Source organism: Ipomoea nil, unplaced genomic scaffold (genome assembly GCF_001879475.1).
Source record: "Ipomoea nil cultivar Tokyo-kokei standard unplaced genomic scaffold, Asagao_1.1 scaffold3100, whole genome shotgun sequence".
Taxonomy (NCBI): Eukaryota; Viridiplantae; Streptophyta; class Magnoliopsida; order Solanales; family Convolvulaceae; genus Ipomoea; species Ipomoea nil.
In genome coordinates, this window is record NW_017619528.1 from 386158 (window position 1) to 406870 (window position 20713).

The following is a 20713-nucleotide window of genomic DNA, read 5'->3' on the forward strand; positions in this document are numbered from 1 at the left end:
GAAAGTGATGCATAAAGGTTGCTGATCTAAATTTGGAGCTCCAAGCTCTTTTAAAGTCTGATTTTGAGCCATGGGTTCCTCTTTTAAATCAGAATTGGTAGCCAGATCACTAAACTCCAATTTGCTCAAAGCTTGTTTCCTCCACCTGCGTACAGTTCTTTCAATTTCTGGATTGTATGGCAGGAATTCTTTTGTTAGCAGATCGAGTTATAGGCATAAACAAAAAGAAAATATATAGCAGCAATTATGTAAAAGTAATGAAAGAAAAGATTTTTAAATTTTTTTTTGGGACAAATTAACGAGAAAAACAAATAAACAAATAAATAAATAAATAAACAAACACAAAATAAGCCAGAAAATCTCACCGGCAACGGCGCCAAAATTTGGTGAGCTGTCGTAGGCTTCCAAATTAAAACCTTACAAACGTAGTAGCGGGAGTAAGGATCGATCCCACGAGGAGTAACTAGTTTAACTTTTGTGCTCAAATATATTAAAGGTAGGGGGGTTTGGAATATATCGAGAATAAAGATAAAATAAAAGAGAATTTAAATAAGCAAGAAATTTAATTGAACGAATAAAGCAATGAAAATAATATATCGAAAACACTTATAATAGGAGACCTTGGTTAGTAAAGATCCACCACCGGAATTTAACACTGATCATTGATTAGTAAAGTAATTAATATGCAATTGAATATTTCTCGTGAAATTATTTCATTTCTGTTTTCCCTTAGTTATAGGTAACTAAAGCACACGTGGTTTAATTACCCCTAACTACTAAATAACCTAAGACAAGCGCTATAGATTTAATTTAATAGCAGCAATAGGAACTAGGAAAACCGACAAACTAAATAACCCAAGCACAAGCGGTTGCATTTAACTTAGGAAAATATTCTACCCGAGTCCAATTATCACTAAGCCGTCAATAATTAACGCAGTTGCTACTGAATATTAGAATAATTTGTAGCACAACATTATCTAATATAGCAAATAATTATATCAAGTAAATAACTAGTAGGCCTCCCTAGCAATTAAATGATACAACTATTCAAATAACTTAGAAGAATATTTAATACCAAAATGCATAAAAATTATATAATAAAAATAAATAAATAATCTTACAGCATAATCAATTCCGGGGCTTCAATTCACTAAACCAAGCTAAAGAAATTAGCAATGAATGGACATTGATAACAGCTTTACAGAATAATCGAGAGGGAAAGAATGAACTAAAGAATGAACGACTTACAATAGAAAACTTCTTCTACTATTTATATATTTCCTAAATTAATTTCTACCACCCATTATCCGCCATTCATTTTCCTATTTTTTAGCGTTATACGAATCAGTCGACGAGGCTTTCCGCTACTGCCGCACGCTGTCAATACTTGCGCATGGTAATTGAAGGATTCAACTCTTGCTGCAACGTACATAATAATTAAGAAACAAAATAACTTTTGTCTATTATGCTAAGCATTGACGGTTTGGGCCATGATATTAGGATTAGATTAAATTGAATTTAAAGAATTAAACTAAAAACATATTATAACTAAATAAAATATTTATTTTGCTTATTAATTATTAAACTCCAAAAAGAAATAATTATTATAAAATAGTAATAATTAATATAAAATTATTAAAAAGATGTACCTAAAATAAGAGTGTAAAATATGCCTATCAGCTTGGAAGGAAAGCTACTCACCTTTTAGAGAGAAGGTGGAGCTAGATTTTTAGAAAGTATAGGGATAGAATGAAGATGGTCTACTAGGTTAGGTTACAATTCTAACACCATGTGAAAGGTCAAGAATACCCTTGCTAACATTAGGAAATATAAGGAACAAGGGAACTCCTTACAAAGCTCAAGGTACAACTTTGACTTTGGGGTTGACTAGTCAATTATTAGTCCCCAAGTATTGAATTTTCAGGATTTTAGGAATTAATTCACTAATTGAAATAGGATTAATTACTTAATTAATCCGTTAATTGAATTTGGATTTTGGGGTGTCACAGCATGTGTTGCCATGGGTCTTGTAGTTATCTTTTGTGTTGTGGTTATCCTTTGTGGTTTTGGGATGTGTTCCCGTATCCTTGTTGAGAGTGTTGAGTCTTGTATTGACTATTGATCTTGGTTTTGTACTTATATACTTATGTATTCCGTTTCAAAAATGGGTTTACAACTTATATCTTATCTATGTATGTTGTTTCACATGTATTTGTGGGTTACCAGCATTATTCGCTGACCGGGCGTCGTCCCATGTTTTATTGTGTTATTTCAGGTGATGTCTAAGCGAGTGCGCAGTCTAGTGCCTGTTAGCATAGCTTCTCCCGTTGGTTTTATGGCCTGTGTACCGCTCTAGTTGTAGACTTTTGAGACTTTTGGATAGTTGTAAACAATGCAGATATTGTCGTAGCGTTCATCCTTGTTGGTGAACGTGGCATAACACCCCATGACTTGGATTTATATTTATCCAGTTATCTTTTAGTCTTCCGCTGTGTTTGTTGTTTAGTTCAGTTATCTGCATGTTTAAGGCTTTTAAATAGCTTGTTTTTAGGGGGTGTTACTTGTGGCCCACGGAGGACCGTGGACCCTTGCCTATATTAAAGACCCTAAGCCTAGATATGTTACTATGGACCTTAGTTTTATAAGCTATGATATTAAATGCCCAAATCCTATATCCCCAATAAATAGTATTTGGCCCAAGATGGTTTATCCCTAGAATCCATAAAGTAGCTAAAGCCTAAATGTTATTCCTAACCCAACTTGTAATAATATTACCCTACTATATATATATATATATATATATATATATATATATATATATATATATATAAAGAGAGAGAGAGAGACTTTGGTTCCCATGAGGTACCTAATTAAAATGAGATCATGAGATCCCATCACCACCATTCACACATTTAAATTTGATGGTTAAGATTAAAAGATATTTAGGAACTAATTATGGTCAGATTCTAAGCATAGTGATATTCACGTAATTGTATAGTTGTATTTGTTTTTGGGAAGAATATTAATATATTATCATGCACAGTAATAGCCTACGTAAGAATGGTTACCATTTAATTACATAGCTTTTCTATATGTTTCACGGTACGCACTGACCGAAGAAAGGAAACGATGGAGGTGGCTTGTGCATTCACAGCTAAAACGGTGAAGAAGTCTGGTTGGGGCCGTGTGCATGGCTTGTCGACATCCGGTATGTGTGCCGTTTTTGGTGTTTTTTAATTTGGTTGTTTGCATAGCTTGTGCGTTCGTAAGTTATGGCATTTGCAACATCTTAAACAAAGTTATGTTGTTGCCGGAGTGTAACACACAGGTGTATAGAGTATGTGCGGTGTGTGCGAGTAGTTGATTAGGTGAATGCGTGTATTGTATATTAGGAGAGCAACAGTACTGGTACTTTTAATTGGGAAGGGAAATATACTCATAATATGTTAGGGTGTGGGAGCATGAATTTGTGAGGGCTTATGCAACATCTTATGTTGGCAATGTAATTTGAAGTGGTTGATAAGTTAAGCAGAAGGTAAAATAAAATACCCACAACATGTATACATGTTTTGGTAGCTTGATAAGATGAATGGATGTTTTCATGTTTGTTGACTAGTTGTGGTAATAATTTAATGAATGAGAACAGTTTATGTAAACCCGTGGGAATTGGTAGTAAGGAGTAACGTTTGTGCGAGTGTGTGGTTTGGCATGTGCGTAATGTCCGATTTGTTTGGTTGAAGTCGTTAAAACTACCTAAACCAGAATACTCAGTACAGAAGATGGTATGTGCTTGAAGAAATGTGTAAAGGGTGCAGAAAATTATATAGTAATTGAAAACAAGAGATATCATTTTAATGGGTATGAAACGTAGTGGTAATTTGTGTGCGTATGGCAACATAATTTAGATGTGTGTGGGGGATATAATTTATCATGTACTAAACTTTAAATCTACATATGTAACAGAATTCTCAGGTGTGGGTGGTGCTGTAAACAATGAAGAAATGGACAATGGAGGCGATTGTGTTATGGATGTGTCGCCTGGTGGTACGAAAACTTGGATACCTGAATGTGACGCAAGCTTGAAACCATTTGAAGGACAGATATTCGACACAATGGAAGATGGGATTAAGTTCTATACGAACTACGCTGGCACAGTTGGATTTGATGTGCGTCGCAGTTCCGATAAAAAAAATAAATACGGCCATATTTTGAAAAAACAAGTGGTATGTTCACGGGAGGTGTATAAGGACACAAAAGGTAAAGAGACTGGTGAGGAAAGAACAACAAAACAGAAGCGCCGGCTGACCACGAACAGAGTAGGATGCGTTGCTAAACTCGTATTGAAGTTCCATAGTGAGGGGAAGTATGTAGTAAAGACATTTGTAGACAGACACAGACACTACTTGTGCGAGGAAAAATTCAAAAGATTCATGAAAGTGAATAGGAAAATAGACATCGGACATCAGGAATTCATAACAAACTGCGGAAAAGTAAACGTTGGGGCAAGCAAGAGTTTTGATATATTCGCCGAGATGGTTGGTAGGCCCGAGAATGTAGGAGCTACACAACAAGACTTCAAGAATTACAGGAGAGAGCTTTTGGCGTACATGAAAGAGAAAGATATACAGATGGTTATATCCCAATACCTGGAGAAGAAAAATGATTGCTTAGATATGTATTTTGAGTACGATGTGAACGAGAAAGACCAATTAGCACGCGTGTTTTGGGCGGATAGGCGGTCAAGAATACACTATGGGGCTTTTGGAGATGTGGTGTCCTTCGATGCAACATACCAAACTAACAGGTACATATGACTACTACGCTTTTGTAAACACGTCGAACAAATATAAAGATGTGTATACGTGTGAGTTTTGCGGTGATAATATAGGGTGCATGTTATGTAGTATTATATTGGTAGGTGTCTGTGCATAATGGTGTTTACGCGTGTGCAAGTAACTGAAAAGGGTAATGGAGTTCGGTTGGGGTGGTGGCAGTTTGGTTGTTACCCTAACTGTACGCATCTGTATATCTAGTGTGAGTGCATACCAATTGTGGCAGTGCACCTACATTTAGTAATGGAAATATAAGATATTAATTGTTAAATGAGCATTGAATTTGAAAAGTATGTGCAAGTAACTATGGGTGTGGTGTTTTGACACTTGCATGTTGGTTATTTAATGCTTGTTGGTGGACGCAGGTACAATCTCGTGTTCGTCCCATTCACAGGTATAGACAACCATAAGAGATGCGTGACATTTGGTGCGGGACTAATTGATAAAGAGGACGTGGAATCGTATAGTTGGATCCTCAGAAACTTCAAGAATGCAATGGGAAGTACACCACCTTTAGTAATAACTGATCAAGATCCAGCTATGAAGGTTGCGATTGAAACGGAGTTCCCGGGGACTCGCCACCGTTACTGTATGTGGCATATTATGACTAAGGTTGGTGATAAAGTGGGTAATACATTAGCGAAGAACGAGGAGTTCTGGCGTGCGTTGAATGCCGTTGTGTGGAACGAGGAAGCAACGATCATAGGATTCGAGAGCGCGTGGCATGAGGTTATTCAGAAGTATGGCCTACTCGAAAATCGTTGGTTGAAACGTATGCATGATGAGTGTGCGTCATGGGTGCCTGCGTTTTTTGAAGATGTGTTTATGGGGGGCCTATTGTGTACGACTTCACGTTCAGAAGTTGAGAATAGAATTTTTCAGAGTAATACTAATAAGCATTTATGTCTTGTTGAATTCTTCAAACGTTTTAAAGTGCAGTTGGGAAACAACGCGACAAGCATCTGCAACTTAGCGCAGCTTGCAACGGGCAAACACCACCTCTCAAGACCCTCCTGCGCATAGAGCGAGAAGCAGCAACGGTGTACACATTGACTGTTTTCTCCGATGTACAAAAAGAAATATGTGAGGGTTGGTTTACATGCCGGGTGAGATCGTACACCGAAGTTGAGGGGGTGAAGACATATGTGGTCGAAGACGGGACCAATAAAAGATACACTGTCATAGTTGAGGATGGGAGCAATAACACAAGCTGCACATGTCGATTATACACAAGGATCGGGCTGCTATGTCGACATGTATTTGTAGTATTAAAAGATGAACGGATCGACCACATACCTCCACAGCATATTACTCTAAGATAGACCAAAGAAGCTGTGAAACATATAGAAAAAGGTATGGGAGTAGGGAGACAAATAGGGGCGAACAACAACGCACATAATACCATTGTGGAAGGGAAAGTTATAAACACAATTTACAGATGTTTGGGCATGGCTAGAGGTAATGCTGAAAAAATGCAACAGATTACAAATGTGATAGAAGAATTGGAAACAACACTGTGCAATAAAGAATTCAGCAGGGCAGAAGATAACGCGAAACAGACAGTTATGGAAGCATATTGTGGAGTTCCAAAGCCAGACACGATTAAAGTGCACCCCTCGCAGTCGCGAAGACCAAAGGGTCTGGCAAGCGAATGAAATCAGCCAAGGAGGTGGCAATTATGGAGCAATTCAAAAAGAAGCGTACTTGCAAAACATGCGGATTGGCGGCTGGCCATAATAGCCAAAGCTGCCCACAGAAGTAGAGTTGATGTACTAGTTACGTAACGTAGGGATGGTATTTCTGATAGTGTTGAAATATTTGGGTGTGCGACAGACCATTTAATTTTGAAATGGTATTTTTATTAAAGTTGAAATAGCTGGCTACAATGTTTTGAACTAGTTTTTTTGTGGTTGGGTTTGTATATAGAAATTGTGCACCATACAAGTAAGGGTGGTATTATTTTGCATCTAGTAATTTTTAGTATAGCGTACCATACTAGTAGCGATCGGGGGTCTATGCGTATATGGGATCAGCTGTGTGCGAAATAATATTAGTAGATTTTAAAATATATATATATATTAATAAAAGGTTGGAAATAAAAGTATTATCATAGGCTCAAGATACACCAATTGTGATTGCTTATGCCGTCAACAAGTAAAAAATGCAGAATCCGATATTCCTAATCCCCCTAATTGGTATGATTAGATGCATACCAAACTTGCACGAACAAACGTGTGTGCGTGCATTCGAGGATGCCTGTGCTTAATAAAAAGATAATTTTTTGGTTTAAAAAATAAGATTAAGAAATAATAAGTCTAGTAACATCTGACATGCAGTGTAAATCGTTAGTTTGAACGACAGATAGCGTAGGAGTAAAAAATGTTTATATGTTAGACTGTAGTAAATAACAAAGAACTGTGCATGCAATGATATAGGTCTGTGCGGTGACGTGCGATGGCTTGTGCGTAAAATACAGTAGCGTCCGAACCACAAACGATAGTAATATGGACTGAAATAGTTTATTCGTTGACAGTAATACGGACTGAAACAGTTTATTCGTTGAGTATAAAATCTTAAAATCGTGCGATAATGTACCAAGCTAAATAGCATTCAAAAAGAAACAAATAACCCCTAGCGGGAAACTATCCAAATAGTCAAATGTTTTCAAAAATCACAACATGCACCTCTAAAAGTATGACAGAACACGTCCACACCTTCACCGAGAACGCCCCACAGTGGTAACAATCAAACCTCGATGTACGTTGCTAGGAAACATAAGAATTTCATAAACATAGTGCACACGTAATTTAAGCAAGCCCCGGGCATCCCCCCTAATTAGTCCACAATCCCATAAAGCTATCGACTGGCCTACGTATGTCTCTAAGTGACGCATCGTAAACACCCCACAATCGAACTTATTTTTTGTGTCGCGCCATGACATACGGAGTCTCCAAGGGATCAAGTGCAATACCTTAACATAGAGGTCTTGAGCCCCAGCATCCTCAAAAAGGACGGATAACAAATCCTTCTACAACAATTGCAGAAACAAAACCAAAAGTCAAAAAAAGGCAAAAATTAAATATTAAAGCGATAACATTTAAAGCCACAGAGAAATAGTACAAGTGGAACATATACATACCAACACTGAAGGGGTAGCCCCATATTTAGCCAAAGATGCCCCGCCCGCGGATGAGTTATCTATCATATCAAATCTCAAGCGGCGTACATCAACCGCTATGAGATAGTAATGACCGTGCTCGAGAATTGGGAATTGAAACTGTACAAAGCCCAGGGTAAAAATATGGATAATTAAAAAAGAGCCTGAAGATATAACAACACATATGCAGCATTAAAACCCATGGAGGAGTGAATGAAAAATACTTTGTATAGCAGAAAAACTTACCATGTCAATTTCACCCCACGAATTATACGGAGATAACTGCAGATCCGCCTCTAACCCTGCCGAGATCCAACCCAACCGTTGCGACCATGAGGTCGAAATTTGAACAGCCGAATACAACTACACACACAAAGTAAGACACATGAATTTGGAAGCACAGGAAAGAATTATGTAAATTGCCACACCATGGTTGCAGAGAGAGTAGCAACGAACCGTGGTTGTGAGTGATGCAAATAACCGGTTTGGAGCGTCAACTGGCTTAGACCTTTCTCAAAAATTTAAAATGCATGCCCAGACATTCAAAACACCCACCAGAACTGTATTTCCTTGTAGCAGTGAAACAATGTCCTCCCTACGAGCAGAGCGATCGCAAAAATTGAATAATTCGACAGTCCTATAATTAAAAAAACATTAAATATGCATAGGCATATGCGTAAAACCACATACGGAATTCATTATAACGCGTAAATGTACATGTCAGCATTTAATGAACTAGCAATCCATTCATAAGCTGCTTGTGACGCAGGATTATGCAAAGGCTGGTTATTGACTGCACGTGCACGCGTGACGGGTGCATACGAATTCAAGTCCATGGTGCGCAATGCACCGACATTAATCAGCCCAGGACGTGAATATTTAGAGGGGTGCCAGACAGTGTGGTAGACCAATAGTCTTACCCAAAGGTGGAGCGAATGGAACAACTTGCTGCAAAAAGAAACAAAAGAAACAATACAAAATAACAGTAAAAAGTTTACTGGAATAAGTGAAAAGTGATTATTCCACGGATGAATACCTCATCGGGAGTGGAAAATACATCGTGACCCGCATTAATTTCAACCTCACGTGGTCGTTTCAAACCCACAAGTCTGTGATTGTCCTTCCCCGCCGATGAAGCTTTGGGGGCACACGAGAGATGGTGTTTGGTTGCACGCACCTAGAAAACCCGGGCAGATGGAAGAATTAGAATGCAAATGAGGAATCAATAAAAAATAGCAACGAGTTGTATACCTAATAATATGACACACAAGGGATAATTAACAAAGTTTCATCTACGGTACAGAACAATACTTACTGCATCACCAGGGGCAGAACGACAATCCCGAGATGCAAGAATGGGTGAGACTCCATCGAAGTTATGCACAATTGCATCCACCACATCCCAACGTTGGGTAGGCAGGTCTTGCGTCAATCCCAAACTGAATGAAGGCAAGTCAGCAACCCCCTAGAGAATGCAGTAAGAAGTCATATAAAATAAAGTGTGTGCGTATGAATAACGACGTATGTGCGTAAAACCCTAATAACCCCTCATACTAACACATTGAACTGGCAGCAAAAGTATTACAGTGGACAACATCCAAACTGATTGTACAAAAAATAGAAAAGAGGGCATTAACAAAAACCTAAACGAACTACGCATCAAACCAGTACACAATGATGCCAGCAAAACACCCCTACAAAATGCGTAACTAGTATGATCGGGGAACAAAATATTTACATACACCAACACAAAGATCCTAGAAGCGGCTAACTTTCTTGCGCTTGTAGATTATCATACTTAAGTTCATAAACAAACAAAATAAAAATAGAAAAACACAAACTAACTAAAAATAAAAATAAAATAATAACGAACCTAACAACTAAAATAAATTTGAAAAGAAAAACTTAAAGAAAACAGTTTAATAAAGTGTCCCCGGCAACGACGCCAAAAACTTGATTGCTATAATCTGCAAGCGCACAGAGTCAATCACAGTATAAATTCCTAGAGTATTCCAGGGTCGATCCCACGAAGAACACTATTAACTGTTATCTTTAATAATCAAATTGTTGATAAGGAAAATCTTAAATAAATAGAATTAATGTGGTTAAAAAGAATATTTATGAATTAAATGCAAAGAAAATTCCAATTTAGAGAAGACTAGGGGTTTGGGTTCACCTATTAGATAATTAACTGACTCTCCTAAGTATTAATTCTTATGACTATAGTGATGATTGCTTCATATATATCCTAATACTCCGTCGAGCTACTAGGTTGTATTCAATTAACTGTGATCATCCGTCGATATCTCACCAACATTAATTAAACCCGTTAAACAACAATCAAATATTACCACAAATACCTAAAGCTATGTCTAGTTTAGGTCAATTGTGTTTATCTTACGAGTTCTAGGTTCATAATTCACCTGTCAGTTCTTCTTATGAACCCTAATATTAGAATTATGCAATGGCCAGACACACAATCCATAATTAAAATACATAAAACAAATATAATCAGGTTCAATTATTTAAATGAAATTAGAAAGAATCAACACATTAAGAATAGTCAATTAATCTAATTTAGGCTAATCCAAATCCCTAATTAAAGTTCTAGCCAAAAATCATATTTGAATGTTCAAGAAATAACATTCTAGAAAGTTTAACAAGAAATAAAAATAAGGATAAAGAAAAATAATTCAAGCCTAAGAAGATGATAGCTGCGATCGAAACTCAGGAATCCCCTACAATGAAGTCTCCTCCACGAAGTCGCCGCCGCTCCCAAGCTTTCGTACTCCTCTATTCTTTTTCTTTCTGCTTTCGTATCTATCTCTTCCGTCTCCTTTTAACTACTGCCGTACGCACCAAGAAGAGCAAAAGCCCCAAAACCTTTTAATTTCTTCTTCTTTTTTTTTTGTCTGTTGCGCAAAACCCAACAAGAAAAAACAAAACAAAATAATAATAAAAATTATAACCTAATGACCCTATTTAATTAAACTAAGTAATAAATAAAATACTATAGCTAAAATAAAATACTATTTATATTAATAAAAATTCAACATTAATTTAATACTTATTAAAATCAATCTAAACTAGTCTAAATTAGTAACATATAACTAAATATAATATTTATAATAAAATCAGCCCTAGAACTTAATTTATTTATAAAAATAACTTACTAAAATTACACTAAATAATGTCTAGAAATTATGCTTATCAAACTTCACCACACTCAAGGTTTTGCTTGTCCCCAAGCAAACTTATTCAATGAAATCAATCTACCAACCATAACCATGCATGTCAACTAGTCATTCAATTCAAGAGAATTGGTAAACACATAATACTTCCTGAGAGTTCAAAGTCATAAGCACACAAGACAAAAGAGAATAGTAGTCCTCACGGTTGTTCACTCAATCTCTCATAAATATATGTATAAGAAAGGTACACATCATCCTCAATTGAGAGTGCACTTGCCATAGGCTTGCTTGTCCACCAAAACTCCACTACCAAAATTATATGAAAAACACGAGTCAAAAGGTCTTTATTTCTGGGTTGTAATGGGGCCAAGGGTATGTTGTTTAAGAAAGAAAGGATATAAGGAAATACAAATAAAGCCCAAGGAATCAGTAGAGCCATAATTTCACCATACCAAGAGCAAGAACTTGTATTCTACCAATAAAACGAACTCTACCAAAACAAGCAATCACTACTTCATTCTCCTTCATCCTTTTCGCTGATAAACTCTCAAAACAACTTCCAAAACCGCATTTTCATCTTTTTTTCATTTTCTTTTTTTTATTTCATTTTTTCCTTTTTTTTCATTTGTTTTCTCTTTTTTTCTCTTTTTTTCCTCTTGTTTTTTTCTGGTAAAACCGAATAAATAGCTCATCATTTCCACATCACCCTCAATAGTACTCTTCCCATAATCATCAAATTTCTGTCATGCCTTTATTGCTCACAAATCATTTTAAGAATAAAATGAGCACAAAAGTTTGGCAACCAAAGATTTTTCAACCCACAAACTAGAACATATCATTTTGTTCCTTTTTTATTTTTATTTTTTCACCCCTTTGATCACAACCAATTCCTCATCCAAAGCAACTCAGTTGTAGAATCACCTTGTAACTCCAATCTCACCCATACTTCATCACTTTTGGTCATCTTGCACAGATAAATGAAATAATGACATCTAATGACCCAAAGATGGGTTAAGAGGCTTCTTTTTATGAGCTAAGGTTCTTTAGAATTGGCTAATGAAGAAAAATGTTTTATATTTATTATAAAGCTCAAACTGGTTCACTAGGGGAAAAATAACATGTATAAGGATGTGGTCATTTTAAAGGCAATAAGGCTAAATCCTAATGCCTAAATCATTCTCGTGTCATCATATAACATGTAGCTCTGAAATGGTATGAAGCAATTTCTAGAAGTAACACAATCAAAGAGGGCAAATAACACTCAAAAATGAAAATAAGTTGCAGTGGACAACCTCTAGGCTCAACAGCTCACGGTGTGACAGAATTTGACTACTAACTCTATGCAAGCATACATATAGCCAAACACATTCATTGATATTATGCACTCCCAAAACACTAGAACTTACTCCCAATCAACAAAGTCATTAGATGACATTTTTTAAACTTAATTTTCTAAGAAATTGCAGAAAAATGAAAAAAATGACGCTGAAAATCCCATCAAATGCAGAAAATTAGTGCAGAAAATGTAGAAAGAAAAATGCAGAATTTTACTGTAGCAAAATGCAGAAAAATAGAGAAAATGCAGAAAATTGCAGGAAAAATGCAGAATTATTTTTGATATTGCCTATTTTGCATAAAACTTGCATAAAACATCCCCTATTCTTACTTTCCCTTCCCCACACTCAAACTCAACATTGTCCTCAATGTTAAATATAAAAACAAGTATGAGAAAATGAAATAAACATGAAACTTCCCTGTTAGTTGCCGGTTTCTTCCGGGGCTGCCTTTTGGTGAAGCAACCATGAATGGTCTCTTTTTCTCTCTTTCAATCTCTATGGCGTCATACGAACAAACTTTAGTGACCATGAAAGGACCAATCCATTTAGACTTCAATTTCTCTAGAAAAAACTTAAGACAAGAATTAGACAACAAAACTTTTTGCCCTACATTGAATTCTCTCCAAAAATTATTTTTGTCATGCCAAGCTTTAGTCAATGTTCTCCACAATCTCTCTTCTTTTGCATGAAGTAAATGAGCATAAGAAAACATAAGAAAAGTATCATTGTTACTCAAAAATCCGTATTTGAACCGCAATGCAGGTGGTTTAAGTTCAAGTTGATGTGGTGTTTCACTAAGTGAATGCTTAACAAATTCTTCTTCTGAAGGTTTCTCAATAACATCAACAAAAAGACATGATTCATCAAAAGTTGGTAATTTTACAGCTTTAGAGATAGAGAATTCCTCTTTTTCTGTACCTACTCTAAAAATCAATTTCCCTAAAGGCATATCAATTAATACTCCTCCTGTCAACAAAAATGACCTACCAAGTATAAGAGATGTATCTGTGTCACTACCCATATCAAGAATCAGAAAATCAGCAGGAAAATAAAATTTACCAACTTTTACCAAGATATCCTCCACTACTCCAAGCGGGTACTTGATTGATCTATCAGCAAGTTGAAGAGAGATTGTTGTTGGCTTCATTTCAGCTATTTCCAACTTCTTAAAAAGAGTTAAAGGCATAAGGTTAATACTGGCACCTAGATCACATAAGCATTTATCAACAACAGTATTACCAATAATGCAAGGAATAGAAAAACTTCCTGGATCCATTAGCTTAGGAGGTAATTTGGTTTGTAGAATAACACTACACTCCTCATTTAAATGCACAGTAGCAAACTCTTCCAATTTCTTTTTATTCGACACAATTTCTTTAATGTACTTGGCATAAGATGGCATATTGGCAAGTGCTTTTGCAAAAGGAATGTTAATCTGCAATTTTTTAAAAACCTCCAAAAATCTTTTAAAGTTATTGTCCTGGTTCCTCTTTTGTAGCCTTTGTGGATATGGAATGGGGGGTACATAAGGTTTTACTGTAGAGGAAATGAGGTTTTGATCACTAGAATTCTCTTTAGGCACTTGCTCCTCTTCTTTATCACTCTCTTTTTCAACCCTCGTGGGTTCATTTTCTTTCATAATTTCATTCAATATCTTACCACTTCTCAAAGTGACAACCATAGCCCTTCCCTAGGGTTTATTTCAGTGGTACTACGAAACTTACCTCGATCTTTTTTCGCAACCAATTTAGCCAACTGACCTACTCGCACCTCTAAATTATGAATGGATGCTTGGCTGGACTGAGCAACCTTATCAATTTTTGCATCCATTTTCTTCATCATAGTGTCCTGGCTAGCCATGTATTGCATGAACATCTCCTCCAGTTGAGGCTTCTTCTCCTGAGCAGGAAGTTGAGACACTTGTGGTGCAGGTGGCTGCTGGAAAGGTCTGTATTGCTGATGCTGAAATCCTGATGGTCCTTGTTGCTGGAATCCGGGTGGTCCCATTGGTCTTGCATTACCTTGATCTCTCCATGAGAAGTTAGGGTGATTTCGCCAACCTGGATTATATGTATTAGAAAATGGATCATTTCTTGGTGGTTGCCTACCCATGTTGGATCCCATGTAATTAGCTTCCTCATAAGATGGTTGTGATGACTCTGCATTTATACAAATAGAAGAATTATGACCATATGTATTGCAAAAAGCACAAAATTTTCTATTCGAACTATCACGAGTCATCAACAAGTTAATCTGTTTAGTCAATTCAGTCATTTGTGTTGTCAACTCAGATTGTGTGCTAATTTCATGAACAGCAGCTCTTCGACCTCTCACTGCTTTTTGTCGAGAATTACTAGCTAAGCTCTCATAGATACCTTCTAATTCATCACTATTTTTATCAGCTGTGTATCCACCTGCAGCAGTGTCTACAAGAGACTGACAATTAGGAGTTAAACCATCATAAAAGAACTGTGTCAACAATAACAATGGGAATTGATGGTGTGGACATTGTGTCAAAAGCAATTTAAAACAATCCCATGCTTCATGAAACAACGCAGTCTCTCTTTGAGTGAAAGTGCATATTCTACACCTATAGTCCATTGTCTTTTGAGATGAATAATATTTAAACATGAAAGCATTGTAAACATCATCCCAAGCTCTTAAAGAACCCTCTGATAAATTTAACAACCACTGCCTAGCATCACCCATCATACAATATGGAAAACATTTCATTCTAAGCTCTTCTTCAAATAAATTATTTAAAGCTAAAGTTTGTACCGTACTATAGAGCTCACGCATGAAACCCAAAGCATCTTCACTTCCCAAACCGTTAAAGGTAGGGAGCATATTCATATGGAAAGTCTTGAGTTCATAATTTGTAGCTGCATCAGATAATTGAATGCAAGAAGGGTTAACAGCTATTACCGGTCTTTGGATGTCTCGAAGACGTGGTTGAGCTGCTTGATTTTGAGGAGGTGGAACTATTGGTGGTACGGGGTCATCCAGTTGACCCGCTCTATTGTTCTCAGCCATTTCAAGCCGCCTTCGTACCCTGTTTTTTCTGCAAGTACGCTCAATTTCAAGATCAATCGGAAATAACTCAATATTTTTATGCCTCAGTGATCGCCTTAAGTTCATAAACAAAGAAAATAAAAATAGAAAAACACAAACTAACTAAAAATAAAAATAAAATAATAACGAACCTAACAACTAAAATAAATTTGAAAAGAAAAACTTAAAGAAAACAGTTTAATAAAGTGTCCCCGGCAACGACGCCAAAAACTTGATTGCTATAATCTGCAAGCGCACAGAGTCAATCACAGTATAAATTCCTAGAGTATTCCAGGGTCGATCCCACGAAGAACACTATTAACTGTTATCTTTAATAATCAAATTGTTGATAAGGAAAATCTTAAATAAATAGAATTAATGTGGTTAAAAAGAATATTTATGAATTAAATGCAAAGAAAATTCCAATTTAGAGAAGACTAGGGATTTGGGTTCACCTATTAGATAATTAACTGACTCTCCTAAGTATTAATTCTTATGACTATAGTGATGATTGCTTCATATATATCCTAATACTCCGTCGAGCTACTAGGTTGTATTCAATTAACTGTGATCATCCGTCGATATCTCACCAACATTAATTAAACCCGTTAAACAACAATTAAATATCACCACAAATACGTAAAGCTATGTCTAGTTTAGGTCAATTGTGTTTATCTTACGAGTTCTAGGTTCATAATTCACCTGTCAGTTCTTCTTATGAACCCTAATATTAGAATTATGCAATGGCCAGACACACAATCCATAATTAAAATACATAAAATAAATATAATCAGGTTCAATTATTTAACTGAAATTAGAAGAATCAACACATGAAGAATAGTCAATTAATCTAATTTAGGCTAATCCAAATCCCTAATTAAAGTTCTAGCCAAAAATCATATTTGAATGTTCAAGAAATAACATTCTAGAAAGTTTAACAAGAAATAAAAATAAGGATAAAGAGAAATAATTCAAGGCTAAGAAGATGATAGCAGCGATCAAAGCTCAGGAATCCCCTGCAATGAAGTCTCCTCCACGAAGTCGCCGCCGCTCCCAAGCTTTCGTACTCCTATATTCTTTTTCTTTCTGCTTTCGTATCTATCTCTTCCATCTCCTTTTAATTACTGCCGTACGCACCAAGAAGAGCAAAAGCCCCAAAACCTTTTAATTTCTTCTCTTTTTTTTTTTTGTCTGTTGCGCAAAACCCAACAAGAAAAAACAAAGCAAAATAATAATAAAAATTATAACCTAATGACCCTATTTAATTAAACTAAGTAATAAATAAAATATTATAGTTAAAATAAAATACTATTTATATTAATAAAAATTCAACATTAGTTTAATACTTATTAAAATCAATCTAAACTAGTAACATATAACTAAATATAATATTTATAATAAAATCAGCCCTAGAACTTAATTTATTTATAAAAATAACTTACTAAAATTACACTAAATAATGTCTAGAAATTATGCTTATCAAACATAAAATGAGTAGAAAATAAAGGAGTCTAATACATGCACAAGCTGTGACACAGAAATACACAAACTGATATATGGTATAAAATAAAATTGAAAAGAATAATATTCCATAATAATAAACAACATAAGCAGAATATTAATAACATATAACGATAATAAAATACCAACAATAAAATACCATTGCATACGACAGCATTAAAAAATACGAAAATGGCACTATGAATGCTAGAGCACAGACCGCAGAAATAGAACGCACAAACATAAAATAACGAGAAAATAAAGGAGTCTATTACTTGCACAAGCTGTAACACAGGAATGCACAAACTGATATATGGTATAAATTAAAAATAAAAAGAATAACATTCCATAATAATAAACAACATAAGGAGAAAATAAATAATGTGCAATGATAATAAAATACCAACAAGAATAGTAACATACGACACCACTAAAAAAAATTTTGTTACCGTTTAAAAAAAAAAAAGAAACTAAAAACAACAATAAAATACCACTGCGTAGTCAACTAGACGACCCCAAATGAAAAATGAAAACAGCCTAAACAGCTTCAAATAATAAATACTTGAGGCTGGACAGAAGTAGACGGATTAGTACGGTCAACGGACGACACATAAGGCCTGACCACCTCCCCTAGACCAAAGCCTCCACCTGTCATCTCCGACAACTCTCGGGCCCTAAGATTACTTGTTTCCCAGCCTCTGAAAGAAGGGAAAACACGAGGAACACTGTTGGCTGCATGCACCACCCTGTCCACATATAGGAACTACAACTTGACAACAAAAGTAATCCACACACAAAAAAAAAAAAAAAAACAAGCATATAAACCCCACAAAGTGCATAATGTAATAACATACCACCAAAAGCAAAATAGGCCCCACAAATGGCTGAGACAGGTCAGTAATCCAGTTGGCGTGGCGCTCCACCAAACACTCGAGGACGAACTTGCACCAATTCAGATTCCTAATCTGATCGACATCCTCAAAATGGTGAAAAACCAATTGGTTAGCATACCCATTAGACATAGGGGACCCAAAAATACTAATTGCCAACACGGCAAAGTGGCGTTTAAACCACACACCCCCCTCCAAAAGAGAACGCAACTTCATCCCAATCATAGCCAAGGTGACGACCGTATGCTTCGTCTCCTCAAATTTGGTCCGCCATTTTTTCAAAGTATCACTAACGTCGTCCTTGTTTCTTTTGGTAATAACCACATTACCACGAGGCAAACCCAAAGCGGAATGCACGTCTTGCTCCGTAATCGAGATTTTGGCCCCATTCTCCAAACGCACGCACATCTCCACGGGGTCAAAATTCTTCAGCAACCAAAAACCCAAGTGCTTTGGGATATCATATACCTGAAGATACAATAAATCCCCTAAGTCCAAATCAACAACGGCTTTGCGCTGGCACGCACTAAAACGCTTGAATTGTCCTACTAAGTGCTTCGGAGATGCACGAGTCTTCAAACGTGCAAAGATAACGAATCATCACCCTCTAACCCATCATGGGGATCAACCGCCTCCGACACACCTTGAGTAGGAATAGGCATAGCGACAGGAGGGGCCGGAGGATCTACTCCACCAGCAGGCAAGGCTGAAACAGGGGGGTCAACAAAGTCATCAGAATTGTCCCCTACAATAAAATGGCAAGCTTATTGCACACACAGGCAAAAAGATATGTACACACAAACACACACAGACAAATAAAAATTAAAAAATAAAAATAAACAAATAAGAGCAAAAAACACTTAGAAACAAACATCAATTTATTTTTAAATGCGAGAAAAAAATTATGTTAGAACACTGAAGATCGCAAAACGCACAAACCATAACTCTGCCCCGCACACCACTAAGGAAACACCAGCGAACAAACACCATCGCAAAACAGGACATGAAATGAATATTATCATCAAAACCACTTAAAAAAAAAAAAAAAAAAAAAAAAAAACGAAAACCATATATTACACAAATGTATGTACATTTATAAAATCCGAAACATAAATTAACGCATGCAACATACCACCCCCATGACCAACGAACAAAACAATTACATGATTATTTGTTACCCTAAAATTCAAACAACAAAACACCAATACAAATACACCTAGATCAAATAATGAATATGAAAAACAAAAAATAACATCTACTTTTGCTTTAAAAATAATCCAAAAACCCCCAACAATGAAACGCACACACGACTAATATAGAATACATCATCAATAAACCAATAAAAACCCACAGATAGAAACCCAAAGCCAATGTACAGACATAAAAACGAATTCCCTCATAAATTTTATTCTACTACTGAATTTATCAAACACTAGAAATAACATTGTAACGATATCATTATGCAAAACGCACAAGCCCAACCAAAGACATACACACTCAAATAAATATATTTAATAAAAATATGTTAAAGGTACCAAAATGTAGACCAAAAAAGACAGATTTTTTAAATAACTAGTAATTATTAAAAAGAAATAATAAAAAATCAAAAATTTAAATTCCAAATTACGTACAACCAATATATTTAATATCTACAACTAAAAGGAACAAAATTTGTACCTAAAACTGATTAATAGAGAATACATCATCAATAAACCAATACAACCCCACACATAGAAACCCAAAGCTAATGTACAGACATAAAAACAAATTCCCTCAAACACTAGAAATAACATTGTAACGATAACATTATGCAATACGCCCAAGCCCCACCAAAGACGTGCACACCCAAATAAATATATTTAATACAAACATGTTAAAGGTACAAAATGTAGACCAAAAATGACAGATTTTTTTAAGGGAAAATGGCACTTTTTCCCCCTTTGTTATATACTTATAGCACTTTTTCCCCCTAAATTATTTAAGTGGCAGTTTTTCCCCCTGATATATTAAATGGACATATTTACCCTTAAAATAAATATTTCATTTATTTTTCTTCTCCAACAAATTATAACCACGATTTGAAAAAATAAAATATATTAAGTGTTGAATTTAGAATATTTTAAAAATAAAAAAAAATAAAATTTTAAAAGAAAGTTTGAACCAACCGTTCAAATTGGATCCAAAATCGTGAACCGACGGTTCAAAATAAAACTCAAACCGCGATTATATATACTTATATGTGAGAGTCAATATAAATGCGGAAAAAAAACATACACTATTTTCAAATATTATAATTCTAATTTAAGCTATTGCTAGTAGTTGTTCCGATTTGAACCTCCGGTTCACGGTTCAGGATCCATTTTTTTCCAGTTCACGATTTTAATAAACGGAAACCCAAATATTGGGTTATGTTATGAATCATAACCGAAATTTTTTAATTTGATTGCTATAGTGTTTGGTTCAGTTCGAACCGAACCGTGGTCATCCCTACGTATAAGCAATAATTTGTTGAAGAAGAGAAATAAATAAAATATTTGTTTTAAGGGTAGAAATGTCCATTTAATATTATCAGGGGGAAAAACTGCCACTTCTATAATAATTGAGGGGGCAAATGTGAATGCATGAATAACTCAGGGGGAAAAAGTGTTATAAGCATATAACACAGGGGAAAAAGTGCAATTTTCCCTTTTTTAATAACTAGTAATTATTAAGAAGAAATCATAAAAAACAAAAAATTTAAATTCAAAATAACGTA

The 20713-nt window shown here is 35.5% G+C and overlaps 1 protein-coding gene across 1 annotated transcript; it reads left to right on the plus strand.

The window, feature by feature from the left end:
• Window positions 1-3129: 3129 nt before the first annotated feature.
• On the plus strand, window positions 3130-6487 carry LOC109166461 (protein FAR1-RELATED SEQUENCE 5-like). The gene is made up of 5 exons (XM_019315415.1): window positions 3130-3208; window positions 3964-4804; window positions 5198-5604; window positions 5772-6088; window positions 6314-6487. Exons 1-5 carry the CDS (start codon window positions 3130-3132, stop codon window positions 6485-6487), a joined length of 1818 nt encoding a protein of 605 aa, XP_019170960.1.
• The last annotated feature ends 14226 nt before the right edge of the window (window positions 6488-20713 follow it).